Source organism: Dermacentor andersoni, chromosome 8 (assembly GCF_023375885.2).
Source record: "Dermacentor andersoni chromosome 8, qqDerAnde1_hic_scaffold, whole genome shotgun sequence".
NCBI classification, from domain to species: domain Eukaryota; kingdom Metazoa; phylum Arthropoda; class Arachnida; order Ixodida; family Ixodidae; genus Dermacentor; species Dermacentor andersoni.
Genome location: NC_092821.1, coordinates 117,255,211 through 117,274,364, shown reverse-complemented (window position 1 = coordinate 117,274,364; position 19,154 = coordinate 117,255,211). Strand labels below are relative to the sequence as shown.

General features: G+C 51.1%; 1 protein-coding gene across 13 annotated transcripts in view; it reads right to left on the bottom strand.

Moving 5' to 3' along the window:
* Window positions 1–19,154, bottom strand: part of LOC129384330 (uncharacterized) — a 463,248-nt gene that overhangs the window by 261,835 nt on the left and 182,259 nt on the right. For 12 of the 13 annotated variants that reach the window (XR_011896111.1, XR_011896110.1, XM_055069656.2 and 9 more), the window contains one exon: window positions 11,016–11,204. The exons of the other annotated variant lie outside the window; for it this stretch is intronic. Coding sequence is in view for 10 of the 12 variants with exons in the window: in XM_055069656.2 (XP_054925631.2) it covers window positions 11,016–11,204 (189 nt within the window). In the remaining 2 variants the exon portion in view is untranslated. The remainder of the gene's footprint in view (window positions 1–11,015; window positions 11,205–19,154) is intronic. 13 annotated transcript variants of the gene reach the window in all.

Here is a 19,154-nt window from a genome sequence, read left to right as displayed (position 1 = left end):
ACTCACAAGAAGAATGCCTTACCGTTCGATTACAGTATTAATGATGTGACACTTGCAGAAGTCACAAAATATAAATATCTAGGGCTCTGGGTCACTAACAGTCTCAGCTGGAACAAACATATTGATTTCATAACGTGTAAGGCATTTCGTAAATTGTTTTTCTTAAGACGGGCATTGTGGTTATCCATTCCATCTGTCCGCCTCCTCGCTTACAGATGTATTGTTTGCCTGCCTTAGATTATGCTGCTATCATTTGGGACCCATTCACTAAGACTAACATAAACAAAGTAGAAAGGGTTCAAAGGAGGCCTGCTCGATACATATATAATAATTACCGACGTAGATCGATAACATATATTTTAATCAAAGCTGGTCTGCCGACAATAAATGAGCAAAAGCGTTCTGAAAAACTTAAATTCATGTACCAATTAATTAAAGGACACTACAGAACTTAACTCAACCATTTAGTTCATTTTTCATCTGGGTATGCGACCTTACAACGGCATGAACTAGCTTTAACTCCTTTTCGCATCCGTAATAACTATTTTAAATGCTCATTTCTTTCACGAACTATTACCGTTTGGAATAACCTCACTAACAATGAAGTGTTGCAACCGTCGCTGACGTTACTCGCACAACATATTACCTAGTCTGTTTTACTGCATTTCATCACTTTACTGTTCTATGGTGTATTTTATTTTTACTGTTTGATATCTTGTTCAAATGTTGCATTTGTGATGGTGGCTGCAGAGCTCCAAACTGCACCCTTATTTCTTTAGTTTACGTTGTGCCAGTTTTCCGAAACTGCTTAATTCTTTTTCCCACCCTGCTATAATCCCGATACCACGATTGCAGTATCAATAAATAAATACATAAATATATACCCGAACGGTGCTTCAAAGAACCAGAGCCGCGAGCTTGACTATCAAAGCTGAGAAGTCTCAGTTTGGCCTGGTCCGTGTCACGTATTTTGGCGCACGAAAGACGACGCGCAAAACGTGAACCTATGAAAGCCAAAGTGACAGCAATAGTTAACTTTCCGAGGCCGATAACAAAAAAGTATGTGCGGTCATGTCTGTTAATGGCCGGGTATAACCAGCTATATATTTCAAATCGTCCGAAGCTTGCCAGCCCCTAACGGACAGCCTCCTGAAGCGTGAATCAGAATGGCTGAATTGGAAAGCTGATAGGGAAGAGGCATTTCAGACACAGGAAGGAAGCTTTGTTTTCACGTCTTGTGCTTGTCTAGCCAGACTTTCGCAGAGAAGGGTGGCGCTGCAGCGCTCGGAGTGAACGGACGCATTTCATATGCACTCCGTGATTTTCGGGCAATTTCTCCTTTTACCGGCCGCTTCCTTTCACTTTTTTTTTTGTCGTGGACAAGCTACCACCGCTTCGGACGTGGTGTTGCGCTTTCCATACCAAGGCAAGGAAGTTTTCGTGTTTTTTTTTCGACTTTTTGCTTCTGGCAAAACCTGCTGCGGCAGCTAAGCCTGAGCTGCCGCGACCTCGATGCGTTCGCGCGCAGCTGTGGTGGCGACACCCCACCCTGCCGTGCCCGACGCCGCATCGAAGATACCTTACACCGTAGAAGGCGTCGATATCACCGCCGAGGAGTTATCCGGTGGCACATGGACCGCGTTGGAGATGCAACGCTGCTACCAACGCCCATCTCCGCCTGAACAACAAGCTGCCAGGGCCCAGACACCGACCACGACGCTGTCTGCCCCGAATGCGCGGCAACGCGGCCGCCCTCCGCCGCCGACCAGTAAGCGCCCGCTTCCCCGCCTACCCTTGGACGACCTTAAGATAGTCCTTCGCCCACAGGGCACACTCAACCTCCACACCGTTGGCCCCGCCCGATTGGCTGTTGCTATTTACACACTTGCCAACGTCGACCAACGCCTGGCAGTTACTGCCGACCAGGTTAGAATCCACACTAATAACAACACAGTGACAGTGAGCATGCCTGACAGTACTCGTACGGTGTCTTATGCCAACGTCCGCACCATCACCATTGACACCACAGAAGACCCGGTCGCCACTTACGCCCCAGCCCCAGACAACTCCGTGCGGGGGATTCTGTACCGGGATTACAGCTATGAAAGCGACGCCGAAATCTTCGCCGAGCTCCGGGCTTGCAATCCCGACATCCCTAATGTTGCTGCGTGGTGTATGGACCAGACACGACACTTTGTCGTCACGTTCGCCAATACCAATTTGCCCCTATACATGCGGTATTTGGGCTTCAATTTCAAGGTCTTCCCTGCAAGGGGCACCCGGAGGTTTATTTCAACTGTCGCAAGCTAGGTCACAGAGCAGATGTGTGCCCCCAACCGCGCCAACCCACTTGCATCGTATGCAAAGGCCCACATCCCACTGGCAGCAGAAGTTGTAAATACCTTTTCGTGCCTACCAACCGACCTAAAGCTTCCAAATCACCCACGGACACTGAAACTGAACCCGGCACCATGTCACGTGGCCATCAGTCTTGTTCTTGGAGCCGCAGCCGCCAACAACGACCCCCAGGAGATGACCCTTTCCCACCACTAAGAAGCAGCAGCTCCAGCCACAACAACCCTACCCGCTCCCCATCGCGCTCTCGGCATTCCCGGGACAACTCCCAGTATGGGCTGGATACTAAGTCCACCAAACAGGTCACGTGGAAGACCCCTCTACCGGCTACAGGCCAGCTGCCCAACCCCCAGTTAAGTGAATTGGCCGACATAGTTAAACAACTACAGCTACAGTTAGCACTGGAAAATGCTAAAATTCATAGCCTTGAGTCCGCACAGACGCACCCACAACCGCGGCCGCAGCAGGTGGCTCACGCTCCCACCCCCGCCCCCCCCCCCCATTGACCCCAACATGGACACCCGCCAGCCCAAGTGCAATAAACGCAAGGCACCTACCCCCTCGTCTACCTCTGAGCGTGATGCAAAATTCCAAGCCTTTGACGCCCGCTTATCTAAAATAGAGGACGTCCTGAAACGGCTGACCCCCGCTATCGACCAGCTCATTGAAGTCTGCACCAACATGGCAGCCAATATTCACACCCTAGCCACACGTCTCGACCGCCTCTTGGGCCCGCCGCAAACTGACGCCCTCACTACATCAAAGCCCAGTAAGTCGTCTGGCCCGCCTCCCTCGACCGAGTGCAGCGGCACGGTATTAACAAAACCGACGTAGCATTTCCGCGGTGTCCCGAACCCTACAGGAAACGCGATGGCTAGTGCGCCCAACACAGTATGGCAGTGGAACTGCAGGGACTTCAAGGCAAAGCGGAGAGCCTTGGAGCATACCCTGCAGACCTAGCCATTTGCACCCCACATTATAGCGCTCCAAGAAACATACACCGACACCAAACTCGCCACCTATACCGCTGACAACCGACCGGTGGCACCGGATCTCCAGCCGAGCACCGCCATTCTTGTATACCACAACCTCACCGCGAATCAACTCGATCAGGTCCTTCCAAACAGCCGAACCCCCCCCTCCCCCCCCCCATGTGACAAGAGCACTAATGTAGCCACTCTACTTCGCAAGGCGTGTTCCACCGCGCGGAACGAGATGCTACTTATAGTGGGTGACTTTAACGCACCACACGCCTAGTGGGGCTACCCCCGCAAAGCCTGCGGTCGCAAAGAAGCCAAGGTTTTGGATGCTACTCAGTCACTGGCTCTGACGCTCCTCCTCGACCTCTAAAGGCCCACCCGTTTCGGTAACAGCATCACGAAAGACAGCTGCCACATCCCAGATGCACGCTGGGAAAATTCTGTATGAACATAGGTAGCGATCCCTATGTTCTCAGCACTATCTTTACAGCCACACACAGCAAGGGCTCCCGTCGCACATTCAAACACACCAACTGGGACGCTTTCCGGTACGTACGAGCTCAGCGTCCGCAAAGCCCCATAGACGACCTCGCCACATACAGATATTCTGCTCCGCGACGCTGCCAACGCCACCACCTCCGCACTCACCTAGGAGGATGTTGGCCCGCCCGAGATGCTAAACTCATGCATATGTGGAGGGCCCAGCGCAGCCTCCACGCTCGCTGGCTCCGACGCAAACACAACCACTCTCGCAAGCTTCGCCTCGCTCACCTCGAACGAGACATCGAAGCCTACTTTACCAAACTTAGTCAGGAACAATGTCATCAGATTTGCGACCGACTCAGTGGGCAGTTGGGATACAAGAACACATGGTTTATGCTCAAGCACTTGCTTCATCCGACCTACACGAAGTCCGCATCACACAAGAATCAAAAGCACGTCACACACGCGTTTCCAGGGACGAACCAGCAACTCCTCGTTACCTTGAAAGACAAGTACATCAACACCTCCACCGACATTCCCACCCCTTTAACTTACAAAGGCTCCCAGAATCCAGACATGGACAGAGACATCATTGCGTCGGAGGTTCACGCCGCTCTCAACCGCATGAAGACAACGGCAGCCGTGGGGATGACCGTATCAACAACAAAATGCTTCGCAACCTCGACGACCGGTCGGTCGCAGCACTTGCGGACCTTTTCAACCACAGCTGGTATGAAGGTCGCCTTCCAGACTCATGGAAGCATGCCATGGTAGTCTTCATGGCCAAGCCAGGCAAATGACTCGATCTGGGCAACCTCCGGCCCATCTCGCTCACATCTTGCCTGGGAAAGGTTATGGAGCACATAGTTCTAAACAGACTCCATACTCACGCAGACAAGGAGGATCTCCTCCCCCCACGATCTTTGGATTCCCGGTTGGACTCTCTACCCAGGACTTCATGTGGCAGATACAACACGACGTACTCGACCCGGGTCCCATCTGGGCGACACCCACCATTCTCGGCCTCGACGTCATTCAAGCGTTCGACAACGTGTCGCAAGCTTCTATACTGACCAACCTCTCGCAGATGAATGTAGGCACACGCACCTACAACTATATTGCCAACTTTCTCCACAACCGCACTGATGAACTCCACATTAGAGACCTTTGCACTGAAAAAGTCACCATGGGCAACCGTGGAACACCACAGGAAGCTGTTTTGTCCCTGTTCCTATTCAATATTGCTATTCGAGGCCTTCCCACACTTCTCGACACCCTACCCCACATCAAGCACTCAATATACGCCGACGATAGTACCCTCTGGACAAACTCTGACTCGGCCGAGGAGACACAAGATTCATTTCAACAGGGAATCGACACCGTTCACACTTACGTGCGGGCAAACGGACTCGTTTTTTCGCCGACCAAATCTGAACTGTTAGTTATACGAGACAGACGTGTTCGCGGACCCACCCCCACCGCCAAGGGCCGATCACGCTCCACATTGCACCCACCCCATATCCTCCGTACAGACCATCCCCGTGTTAGGCATGCTGGTGCAGAACTACACGCTGAACTCGGAAGCCATCCAACACCTCCGAACCACAGCCCACCAAATCAACGGCCTAATCCGCCACATTGCCAGTCGCCGCCGGGGAATGCGGGAGACCGACTTCTGCCGCCTCGCACAAGCCTACCTCATTAGTAGCATTGCCTACACATAGCCTTATTACCACCTCCGCCGCAAGGACGAAGAGGGCGTAAATAGCACCTTCCGCTCGGCGAACAAGGCGGCAATGGGACTGCCCACGTCCTCCAGCACACTGCGTCTCCTCCAGCTTTGAGTATACAATACCCTCACAGAGGTGACAGAGGCGCACAAGACTGCACAGATACACTGTCTTTCTCGCACCAAACATGGTCGTTACATTCTTAACCATCTTAACATCAACCCTACAGATAACATCCACCCCACTGTTCCCCTCCCGACTGGAGTCTGCAGTCGGCTTGTCATAAAACGCAAGGCCAAGAATATGCTACCCGGCCGCCACGATAGACGCCGGCAACTGAAGGCACAAGCCTTAGACGTCACCTACTCCACCGACGAACGTGCTATATACGCGGACGCGGCAAAATGCGACTATTTAGCCTGCGTCGCGACGCCAAACACCACTCTGATCAGCGCTGCTACAGTGCGCACACACTCCTCCACCGCTGCCGAAGAGGTCGCGATCGCGCCAGCCATCGCGGACCGCCGCACACGCATGGTTCTCAGTGACTCTTAACAGGCCATCCAAAATTTATCGAGAAACTCACTTTGTCTCTCCGCCGCACCCATCCTCCGCGGTTGCCCTCTCGGCAGAACTGTAAGCTTAGTGCGAGTACCTGCTCACGCGGGGAACTCAGGAAACGAAGGGATCGACCGTTTCGCCCGAGGCCTAACTAGCCGGGAGGCCGGCCCCTCGAACCCGGTTGCTCTCGCAGAGGCCCCCAAATCCTATGCTGACATTACTAACTTCTACAAGGAGACGAGACACGTGTACCCACCTCCCCACCCCGACCGCCACCAAGCGCAAGCCACCATGCTTCGCAGCCTGCCGACCAATTCTATTCTCAGTCATTCTAGGCTTAATTTATTCACTGGCTGGGATTACGACCCCGTCTGTACTAAGTGCGACCAGGGAGTGCTCATCACTCGGGCACACATTCTCTGCGGATGCCACGGTAACACCCTCCCCCCCCCCCCCCCTATTATTACTGCCAGCTACAAACGAAGAGGGTTGGAACGAGCTGCTGACAACAGCAGACAAGAACACACAACTGGCACTCATCTCGTGGGCCGAAGACGTCGCCCCCACCTGGGAGCCACACTAGGCCTACCTGCCATAATTTCCAACCCTGCAGAGGCAAATAAAGTTATTTCTCTCTTTCCCTTTCGCAGAGGACTCATTCTCCAGTGAGACGCCAGCAACCATGCTCTGGTTTTTGTCCTGGCCCAACTTAACTAACGCGGTGAAAACGATCCCGTGCTATGCCTTACTCGTAAACTTACACCGCGAGAAGAGGAGTTAAGCGCCTCGGAGAAGCAGTGTTTTTTCATAGTATCGGCCATTCAAAAACTAGGACACTATATTAAAGGCACCAAATGCATGGTCGAGAGCGATCATTGCCCTATTGCATGGCTGAAGTAAATGTCGGGAAAAAGTTCGCAGTTTCGCCCGGAAGACGAAGCACCGATTGCGATAGCAAATTATCAGATAGGTGTACGAATTAAGGATGGTAGTTTTATCGGCATTATAATGTTGTAAACATTCGCTTATTAACGAAACTGACAATGATAGCACGGGTAATCATGACTCATCCAGTAGGTAGAAAGAAACAGACACACAGAGACAGCTCTGTCATTGTGAGGGACGTCTACGTCTTTCTACATCCTAGCTCAGTCGCGCTTACACATTGTATCATAAATATAATGTAACCAGCCCGCCAAAGTGCTTTAGCTAAATTAACCAGCACGGTGTCACGTGCGCTCAGGTAAACATGAACACATCTCGCTCGATGAGCACGGAAACTCGTAGTCAAAATTTTGGAGTGAGGAATTGCGGCAGCAGCGAGCTGATTGACCTTCATGCATCTCTCGTTTCAACGCGAACGAAACGTCGAAAGCACAGCGCATATGAACCTACCGGCACTATGCGCACTCTGCAAACACCAATCGCATTGAAGACGACGCCCACGCGGCGCGTACTTTGGCCACGTTGCCGATTGCTTTCAACACCCAGGAGCGCCGGCGATGCGTCCGTATGGCGTCCTCCAAAAGCGTTGACTCGGTGTCCACGATTCGTGTGGGCAACACCGTAGTAGACGCCGCGGTTGTCTCCACTCTGTGCGGAGCGGCCGGTGAGGAGGACATCGAGTAACCCTAGAAGCCGCTGGAAAAGAACGCCCCTCCTCCTTCGCCTGACCCCCCTTCCTCGCGCGAGGCAGGAGTGGGCACGCATCCGAGCCGCGTTCCTCGCTCGCACACGCGAGATTGAACCACGTTCACCGGCTCACCCTCCCTAGCTTTCATTCATACGGAACCTCACGGCGACGCCGATGGTAGAAATGCGCCTGGAGTGTCCAAATAATTGCTATCGCAATCAAAACGGGAGACTACGAAGATGGAGCTTCATTTTGAAGGAATACAACTTCGAGGTCAAGTGTAGGAAAGTGAGCCAGATTAACAATGCAGACGGTCTGAGCTGGGGAATTAAGCAACAAACTCAGGGTATCTTTTTAAAACGTGCTTTTTTGCGTATTGCTATTGATGTTATTGAGACAGGCCACTTAATTCTGTCTTGACCAGAGATGACCACGACAAAAAAGGAGAGAGAGAGAGAAAGAGGTGTACAATTTTTTCAAGCTATGAGGGGATCATAGCGTTCGGGAGGCGTGTCGCTCGGGCACACCGACCAGCGAACTACCACCGCAGAACATGGCTGAACTCCCCGCTCCTCTTTGCTGTTTCCCCACGAGCGCAACCTTGGAGCATGTTGAGGTGCTGTGTTCGGCCGAATTTACTATATGTGAGCTGCGTGTTGTTCTCGACAATCGGAAGCGACGCTCCGCGCCTGGTGCTGACGGACTAACTTATCAGGTGCTCCGGAACATCGACGCAGCGCAGGTCCCTACACTTCTCGAGGCCTTTAAGTGTGTCTGGAGCAGCGGCATCATTCGCACTGACTGGAAAGAGGCGATTGTTCTTCCTCTTCTCAAGCGCGACGATGCTGCCACGAACATCAGTTCCTATCATCCAGTGCCGTTTACTTCCGTAGCCGGGAAAACACTGAAGGCCATGGCTTTGGGCCGCCTTGAGTGGATTGCCTCCGCCCTCGACACTTTCGCTCCTGAACAGAGTGGCTTCCGCCGACTGTGCTCAACAGCTGACTCGCTCGCAGAGGTCGTCGACACACTCGAGGACGCAGCAAGCCGCCACAAAGCCGGATATCTCGTGCTGCTCGATGTGCAACGCGCATTTGATGGTCTCACTCACACTACCACCATTCAAGCTCTTCGTGAGCTACGTGTCACAGGCCGCTTCTTCGACTATGTCGCGGCCTTTCTCAGCAACCGCACGCTCAGAGTGGGTGTTGGCGAGGCGCTCAGTGCCCCGCGCAGCGTGAGCTCCGGCGTTCCCCAGGGCAACGTGCTTAGCCCATTTCTTTTCAACCTGGCTCTGGCAAGGCTCCCCGATTACATACCAAAGGTGATGACCCATGAAGTTAGTGCGGCACTCTAAGCTGATGACATTGCGCTGTTTGCGTATGAGCCCACGGACCTTGGCTTTCAAGTGCGATAATCTATTCAGTCAGCGATCAGAGCCGTCGATGCATAGGGCTCCAGCTCTCGGCGTCAAAAACCGAAGCACTGATGGTCCATCCCCGTGCATCTCATGCGCGCTTCGAAGAGCAGCTTATCACGCTTCGAGGAAGCTCCCTCCCGTGGCAGAGAAAAGTGCGCCATCTTGGCGTCGAGTTCGACGGCCGAGTCAACTTTAACGCGGCCGTCACCCAGCCCTGAAAAGAAGGTGGCAGGCGCCGTAAGCTCCCTGCTGGCCCATGGTCATGGTTGTACACCGCAACATGCGCTTGGAGTTTACAACTTGGTCGCAACATCACCAGCGCTCTACGCGCTTCCTATTACCAACGCCGAGCCGGCAAATGGAACGCCATCGATACCGAATACCGCACTGTAATTCGCCAACTATACGGGCTTCCCCGCCAGTCGCAAGTGGGACCAACTCTCACCGAAGCTGGAAGCTGGCCGCCGTCACTTCGCGCGCGGAAGCAAGCGCTGCATCATATCGAGCGCCTTCAACGTTCGCCACAAGGCCAGCGTCTCCTGTGCGACCTCCACACCCTCGAGGACTCGGGCATGGGCCAGCGTGCAAGTGAGTTCTGCAAGCACATCGCATCGCCGCCGCAGCTACTTCCTCTGCAGCACTCGCCGCACGGCAACAGTTCCTTCATAGCCTCGTGGGCCGACAAGCGATGGGGACAGTCTTCAGGTAGCACCTGCACAGACAATGGCCGATCGTCTATTCGTCGCAATGCGATAATAATGTTTGTCTTTCCGACTGAAATTCATTACAGTGACACAATAAATGTTCGATATGTTCTCTTCCACGCCGCAGATGTCGCATGCAGCACTATCGGTCATTCCAATCAAACTAGTGTACGCGTTCGTGAAAGCCACTCCAGATCACAGCCGGTATAGAAGCGATGCCTCACGTCGGTGAAGCCCGGGTGGAGGGTGAAGTTGTAGAGAATGGTTTAGTTCGTTCAACCTGGTGTGCCTTATATTTAGGGTGCTCCACTCATTTAAAGAGAGCTTGCATGCCAGGTGACGAAGCTGCCTTGCAGCGTCTGTCCTGGAAAGAGAAATGGCAACGATGTGTAGTTCTTGAGGTGACTCTCGGGCTGCTTTGTGTGCTTGTTCATTTCCTCTGATGCCGCCATGACCAGGTAGCCACTGGAAAACAATTTCGTGCCCTTTCTCTTTGACGTCGGGATGAAGTTTGACGATTTCGTATGTTAGCTATTCGTGAGCTCCACGTCTGAGAATAGACTGCACGCTGTGTAAAGCCGGTCTTGTATCGGAAAACACGGCCCATGCACCAGAATTTTCTGTGTCAATAAATTGAAGCGCACTGCGCAGAGCCATGAGTTCTGCAGCCGTGGGCTTCGTGACATGTGACCACATAGGGAAACAGTGTGATATATCCAATGACCCAAGTCTATAAGACGGCTGGTCTTGAGCGCTGTTAGCACAACAGCCCGATGCGCTACCCATTCAATCATAACATTCCCAGAAATCCAGATTTGTGGGAAACTGTTAGAGACATACTGTTAAAACTCTTCCTCCCAAAAGTGCGTGAGGTACCCTAAGAATGCTGATGGCAATAGCAAATTCTGGGGCATGACGTGCCAAAACAACGATACCGTTTGAGGCACGCGGTAGTGGTGCACTCCGGAATAAATCTGACCCCCTAGGATTCTTCAGAATGCACTGAGTGAATGGTACACGAGCACTGCTGCATCTCATCGCTATAGGAAAGCGGCTTACAGGGCTGAAATAGTTGCCGTTTACACTTTGTCTACTGTACACTTCCCAAAACAAATAAATGTGACGGCTTTTACGCCGATGAAAACTTACGGCGGCCACATCATACATTTTTTGCATAGTGAATAGCGCAAATGACTCCGAGACATTACTGTACTCCTGGTGCACCTCTCTTGCTGATGTGCGATCTTTAAGGCCATACATTTTCAATGCTCTGAAAAGCACATTCAGGTACTTGAGCTCCATAGGATATGTTACCAATTCAACGCCATTGAACTCGAACTGTAACAAATACAGGAAGCTCAAATTAGACAATTTTAGAAATACAACATTCAGTATCCAGTGTAACGCAATGAGAAACATTCATCCTTTAGGTATTCGTGATGTTTCGGCAATTTTGCAAGTGATAGTTAAAACAAACCTGTACACGCAAACCGGTATTGATTCCCATAAAATATAGCAGACGTTGGCGACATGAAGCATTGTGCGATAGTCCCTAAGTAATCGATTAGTCAGCTACGATCCAACAAATCTTGCAAATTAATGTTTGCAACCCTTCCCCTGCTCTCCCCAGCCCTTGCAGCACTATAAATAAAGCGTATCATTTCTTGAGACATGTGCGCATATAATATAATGCGTAGACATACAGTTTGCCTGGTGGAATGTTAGGAATAATTCTGGGCGAGCTCGTATACGAAAAACTTCTACACATTAGCGAGCAAAAGCAAAGGATCCCCACTCCCAATCTTTCTGGTTATGACCACCATGTTGCATCAGCTAGCGAAGATGCTTCCATTAGAGAATTTTGAGGATTGTCTTTAACCTTTTCTGTCTGGAATTTGCCGTTGGAGCAGAATTTTCTTTGCTTGACGTATTTACCGCGAAATAAATATTTTATAAGCATGACAAATGAAAAAATTACAATCTAAGCCACGTTACACACATGGCGTCAAATGACAACATCATGGCTGAAAGGCTGTGAACGAACACATCTTCTATTTAAAAAGTCGCAGTTTCACCCGAAAGGCGAAGTATTCGATGTCAGGGTATGGCATTATTCGATTCGACGAAGCACCTATTAATGAGTGACAAAAGGGTCGTGGTAATAGGCACCGACGATCAAGACGGTTATTGCCGGCCACTCGGGCAAGGGGCCTAAAAGGGTCGATAGCAGGTTTAGGGATTATTGTCTTTTTGTCGTCGGCACAACCATGACGCCCTGACAGCTTTTCGTAGGAACCTCTGCGTATTCTTTGCCCCGCGCGTGCACTAAGAAGCTCACTAAGAAGGCGGGGGTGCGAATACTCCGAAGTGGGTGGTGTCTGTGCAATCCCGTGTCCATGAATTGCTGTCAGCGTATGTGTACCGACAGCTCCATGTTGCTGGGTGCCGTCGTTTCTCCTGTTCATGAACGAACAATAGAGGCCCACCACGGACTCAAGGGTGTGCGTGTGTGGTGCAATACGAGTGCGCGAACTCTATCAGCAGGGACGGGGAAGCACTCGTTCCCTCGACCATAAATAAAGGGGTGCAACCATGGCCTTGGGAGGAGTCAGTGTACAATTGGGTGAAGTTGATTGGATCGTCACCAATATCTGCTGCCCTCCAACCCAGGACACTAGGGAAAGGAGAAGTTATTTAGGCGCAGGTTTTAGACCGAGCTAGGCAGTCTATAGTCTAGAAGCTGAGTCTACAATCTGTTGAAAAGCGTCAAGGAGCTAGTGCCGTCGGGTATCGCCTGGGCCGCCTAGGCGAGTCTGAATTACGAGTTACTAGTTGGCGTGAGAGACGACAAACCAGCGTCTGCAACGAAGCTCACGGTAGTTCCCCTCAAGTTAGCTCAACCTGCTCGAGGGAAGACGTCAGACGTAGACTCTCGGGAAACCCAGCCCAGCAATCGCATCCATCGCAATGAGATCGGCTTGCCAACGTCCTTTGGGAAAGCTCTGCCGTTAACTCAGCGCTTGATGGACTTACTTCTCCTGCCCGGCCATGCGCATGCTATCATTTTTTGCTTTGAGCTCTGTCTATTTGGCCACCATTAAGTGTGTTTTGTGTAGTGTTAATTTCTATATTTACTGGTAACTGTTGTATTTCTTTTGTATTCATCATTGACCTAGATTAAGTGCACGTGTGTTAGTGTTCTTGTGTTTCTTTTAACCTTTGTGTCATTCTCAGTCGATAGATATTTTTTTTCTGTCTTTATCCCGACTCTGACTCCTTCGCTGTGTTCGCTTGAGTACGCAACGACCAACCGGCTTGTATACACCGTCAATGACTTCACGCCGACGGCGAACGTGTCACAAGCTGAAACATTAAACTGGCGTCCGCGACAGGACGTTCTGTACAAATGCAGCACAGTGAATGAAGAACGAGAATGATGGAGATTGATCGATTAGTGCTACTGACACATTGTTGCCCAATCGCGAATGCACGGCCATGCGAATTGTGAGCGCGCAAGTTGTGGAGGGGTAGCAGCATTTTGGAGGGAATAGAGTTCGACAAGTGTATAGAACAAGGCGAACAGTTAGGCCTAGAGGGCACGGAGCTGAGGACACGGGTTGCGGAACACCAGGGGCATGCTCGAGAAGAGCAGGCATTGGCTCGAGAGTAAAAAGAGAGGGAGCGAGTGGCGGCGAAGAAAGCCGCAGAGTAGGAAGTACGGTTGCTACAATTAAGGTTTCAGTCCAATCAAAGTGGCAACGGAAGCAGGGCTAGCGGCGAACACCTACATATAGCGGAGGGGCACAGTTTACGGATAAAAACTAGCAGGGTTCTCGTCTCCTTCGATGAAGAAGGGACGATTTGGACGCATATATCCGGTAGTTTGACAGTATCGCCAGAGGTCACAAGTGGCCCGAAGGCCAGTGGTCGACCGCGCGTTCGGTCTGTTTAAGCGGAGAAGCCCTTAGCGTTTAGGGAAGGTTACCGCTGGACGATGCAGCGAACTACACAAAAGTGAAGACCGCTCTCTTGAGGCGCTGTCGCTTCACAGTAGATGGGTTTCGAGACAGGGTCAATAACGAGAAACCAGTGGGGGCTGAAACGGCAACCCTATATGCAGCTCGGCTAAGTCATTATTTCGGTAGATGAGTACAACTTTCTAAACCCAATACTGAGTACAGCTGCCTTCGTGCACTGCTGATTAGAGAAAAATTTTTGCACGGTTGTGGTCAGAGTTTGTCGCTTTATCGAAAGGAGAAGGCGGAATCTTTGGACACTATTTTAGAGCTGGGAGGCCAATTCTTGGAAGCTCAAGGTGGAGCAAATCTAGCGAAAACAAGGAAGGGCAATCCAGTCGTAGCCGAGAGACATTAAACTGAAAAGAGATGAAATGGCCACCCGCCAATAGCGCTTTGTTACCTCTGCAATCGCGGAAACCACCCACCCCAGCTATCTCGCAACAAAACCGCGGCCAACGTGGCCATCGTCTGTTACACCTGTGGTGGAAAGGGTCACAGATCGCACAACTGCTAGCGACCTCTAATAACAGACTGCAGGCATCGTGCGTTTACGCCCCCACGAAAGTAGATCACCAGGATCAGATGCGTGACGGCTATCTCGAGCTTAGAAGTGGGGACAAGATTCCCGTTATCAACGCGATAATAGAGACGCAGCCAAAATTTCTCGCCAAGGCATTTCCGGTTGCTTCCGGGGTCCTAGGAGGGAGAGAGAGCTCAGTGTTGCGGGACACAGGGTGATTGTAAAGGCTGATCTGCTGAACAAAGAGCGCATAACGGGTGCAAACAGCCTCGTCTATTTCATTGACGGAACTGCCAAGCTACTGCCCAAGGCGCGGATTGAAGTCGACACCCCGTATTTTACCGGCCCTCTCACAGTGCTATGTATGCGAGAACGGCTGTATGACCTAATTGTGTGAAATATAGGAGGCGTAGGATCCCCGGAGGATCCTAAATACGAGACCGAGGAATACGGCGGTAAGGACTAGAAGAAACAAGAACCGGTGGCGGCAGCTATCACCCGCGCCCAGGCGCAAGCGCAGCAGAAAAGGCTTCCCAAACTCCAGGCTTCCGAGGTCGCGGTAGAGTTACCAGGCGAGGACGGGTACACGAGCGAGCAGAGAAGTGATGAGACGCTTAAGCAATGTTTCGCTGATATCAACCTGAATCAGACATGCTCAAACCAGAAAGGAAGTGTCGAATTCAAACAGGAAAATGGGGTGCTTTATCGGTACTACATGGAGAAGAACGGACGGTCAATGCGTCAGCTCGTCGTGTCGAGCTGCCACCGAGACGCTGTGTTAAAAACAGCACATGACGGTGTAATGGCTGGTCACTTAGACGCTCAGGAGACTAAGGATCGGATTCCTGAGGAATTCTATTGACCGGGCATCACGGCTGATTTGGAAAGGTTTGTTGCTTCTTGCGATATTTGCCAGCGCACGGTTCCAAAGGGTAGAGTGCCACGTGTGCCACTTGGAAGGAGCCAGTTGATGGAGACTTGATTGAATGCGACGAGATACGGTACCAGTAGAGTGCTACAGAAGCAGCTAGGCCTGCTGTGGAAGATTTGGCACAGTTACCCAGGGAGTACGCCAGCCGAGGTACAATGATAGGAATGATTTAGCCGCAAATCATTCAGACTGTGCAACGGCAATGTACCTTGTAAATAACATCACAGATGTTTCTGTGGGAGCAGTAACGACCGTAGTGGAGCCCAGGCCGCATATATTGAAAATCTGGAAGGTTGTAATGGCTGTAAGCCCGCGATGCGGCCTTAGCAACCGTGGTTGAACGCAAGTGGCTGAAAGGCTGCCGGTGACGATGACTGATCCATACCCGTGCCGCAGGCGCGAGAAATTCTGTCCGACGTATTTTCAGAGGCGAAGTTGTGACTGGCGTTGCAGAAGTTGCGGGGCGTGGTAGTGTTGAACTTAGCGTCACAAGTTGGCGGCTGGATGTAATTATATTTATTCAATCGTGTTTTTCACTAATTGCAACAAGGTGCCATTTTTTGCATCATTGGCGGCACCTCCAGGAAACCAAAGCGGCAACAGGGACACCAGAGCTAGAACCCAGCCTGGTCCGTGGGTTGGGGCTCGCTGAGGCCTGCGCGTGCCAGGGGTGTGTAAGATCAGCTGTCCCCTATCATGGACAGCCAAATTTTTATGCGAACACCCCCTGACACGCTTCGGCCCCTGCGGTCCCAGCCCACGTGCCGCCCTGCTTCCAGCTTTGATCCCCCCGCTAGCCCTTGGCGCGCGCTGGAGATCCTGCCCCGCCTGCTTTACTATAATCCCAGATGCTCTCCTGAGGCCTCCGTTTGCCAGTTACATGGGCCCTCCTAGAGCATTGCTTGTAGAAAATCCCATCTATCGTCGCGACGAAAAAAGCAACCCGCAATTTATACAATACCAGTCAGAGCCTTGCCCCTTCAGACACAGCGATCACCAAATGGTGCATCCGTGCCCACTGCCTCACCGCGCGGGCAGCCAGGGGCGGAGCGTAAACTCCACCGCACTCCGCAATGCCAGCATATCTAGGGGACAAACGCATGCAACACATGCTGAGAAACCTCCGCCGTAGTGCCTAGGCAGAGTCATATATTGAAGGAGCAAAAGCCCCCATATTTTCTCTCGCGCCCGCTCTTACTCACGCCTACGCACAAACGACTGGCGATCCCTCAAATGAACGTCTCATGGGCATCTGCGTCCTTAGTTGTCTTACGCACCGGCTGCATCTGGGCTGGCTGATTAGCGCGTTCGCCGCACTTTTTTTTCGGTTATGGCGCGTCGCATTGCCTCATCTGCCGCCATGAGGTTATTCGCGAAAAATTTCTTTCTTAGGTTTTGTATTATTGCAAGCGGTTCCAATGTTTGCTGCCGCATAAAGAAACATGGTTTTGCAATTGGTGTGCATTGTCGCGTTAAGTAGTAGGACTGAATTGCACAAACTACTGTGCTCCGCTAAGCAGAACACTCCGAGGGGAATGTATTGTCCCCGCACTGCTTTTATATAACTGAGGTTAAACAGCGCAAAAAAGACGAGGACACAAGGAAACAAATACCCCAGACAAGCGCTGACTACCAACTGGAAGTTTATTTGAAATTCACCGGACATATATACCTTCTTCAGCATATGCATGCGCACATCAGTCGCGAAACCATCTGCAAATCAATAACATTATAATCTTTCTTCCAAAAATGTGATTTCTTTTCACGACAAGCCAAGAGAGAGAGTGCTTACACATTTATCTCCTTCCTTTCTAGTGTGAAAGGCCTCTACTATTTCCCTTTCCCTCTTACCCTTTCCTTTCCCTATGAATTTTGTCTTTTCAAATAAGGGGGTGCAGTGACACCTGTTACAGTGTCCGGCTAAATGACTCCCATAGTCATTCTTTAGGTTACTGCTGTGCTGACGAGCTCTTTCATTGAAGCACGGTCCCGTTTGACCTATATAACATTTTCCACAGCTGAGCGGTATCTGAGAGATGACATTGCGGATGCACTCAGTGAAACGAGTTGTAGGATTTTCCTAAAACTCGTTTTCAAGATGTCGAGGAGAGCAGTGAGCAGAATTATTAGGGCGTACCGCAACTGTGCGGGAACTGTTGGCGACGAAGAGTAGAGTGGGCGACCAAGAGCAACAGGTAATCACACCGATTTGCTCGTCGTTGCCTGTGTTTGGGTAAAACCGTTCATGAATGGCGACGAAACTCGCGATGAGCTTTGTCTAAGCGTCTCGTCCTGCACAATCCGGCGGCGACTGCGAGAGACAGGGTTCAGAGCTGCGTGGCTGCTGATGAGCCTCATCTGACAGTGCCAAAGGCAACTGAGGCTTGAGTTCGCGGGTTCTGTGAAGGATTGGCTAGTGGACGAATGGCGCCAACCTGTTTTCAGTGATGAATACAGCTTCTCATGGCAGCGGGATCAGCAGCACCTTGTTTAGCACCCTGTGAGTTGCAGGTGAAAATTAACAACAGTTTTGAATAATTCACAGTAACAAAGAAATTTACCTTTACTTGAATGTCATGTGTCAGCTTAGCACTGTCTGTGTCAAAATGTCCTATGAATAACGACACGCATATTACAAATGCCAGCGCTTCTCTCATTCCGATGGCAAACATATATTTCTTTTCACGCATTGCAAAATATATTGCAAACAATCTCGCGCAGATCTCTCAGTTGGCTAGATTAATTACCACGATTCTTCCTTTAGGTTTCAGCTCCAGTCATTTCAGACCGAGGACCGGCTTTCTTTTAATTAAGTTTCTCCAGATACCAGCCACGTTACTGCCGCAGCGTCCTCAAAGCGGGAGCCGATGTGACCCGCGTCTGCACTCGTCGGTGATCGAAGCGCCGCTGCAGTCAGAAGAAAACCGAGATATCTCAGTGTGCGTGTGAACGGGAACAAAAATGAAAATTGGAATAAAAACTTGCCCGAAAGCGCATAGAAAGAGCCAAACAAAGATATGTCGAACAAACTGCGGTTTATTAAAATTTTCATCCACTCGTTAGCCGTTCACAGTATAAATTTCCAGCTTCGCCATAGTGATAACACAGTGGTCGCCTGTTCGGTGCGCGCCAATCGACCATTTTACTTTGAAGCGGATGCCGATTCTCCAATTTCTGTAGCGGTTGCACTTACGAGAGTGTATCGTGAGGTGTGGAGTGCACTAAGCGCGTGGGGTGCGCTAAACAACCCGCAGTTTCCGCGTATGATGCTCGCCGGAGCTCCGTCGGCACAGGTGGCGTGACGTCACTGGCAAGTGGGACTTGCAGAGCATGCTGTACCTCGTTCCTGATAAGGTCAGATTTGGATCCCGCAGTAGGTTGAGGCGGGCAGTGAATCCAATTGTAGCTCGTCGCACATACGTAATTCGAATGAGGTCGCAAAGAGAGTCAATGGTGACGCTACTTCCCACAGCTGCGATCTGACGCATCTTTGATGTGACATTGACTTGCCGGTCTTGCACAGCTCATCGATGCTGAAGAACTTTTTCCGCTGTCATGGCTTCCGTTAAAAACTCAGCCACGGTCTTCGAAGGAGTCCGAACGAGGCAGCGAAAGGTTGCTCCTTAAGCCCTCGCATTAAGTGGCGGAGCTTCCTATCTTCAGCCATGACCGAATCAGCCCGACGAAAGAGGCGCGTCATGTCCTCGGCGTACATCATTACGTTTTCATTCGGAATTTGGATGCGCAACTGAATGGCCGCCTTGGCTTCTTCACAGCGATCAGCATTGGCGTAACTTGCCCGTAAACTCTCAAAATTT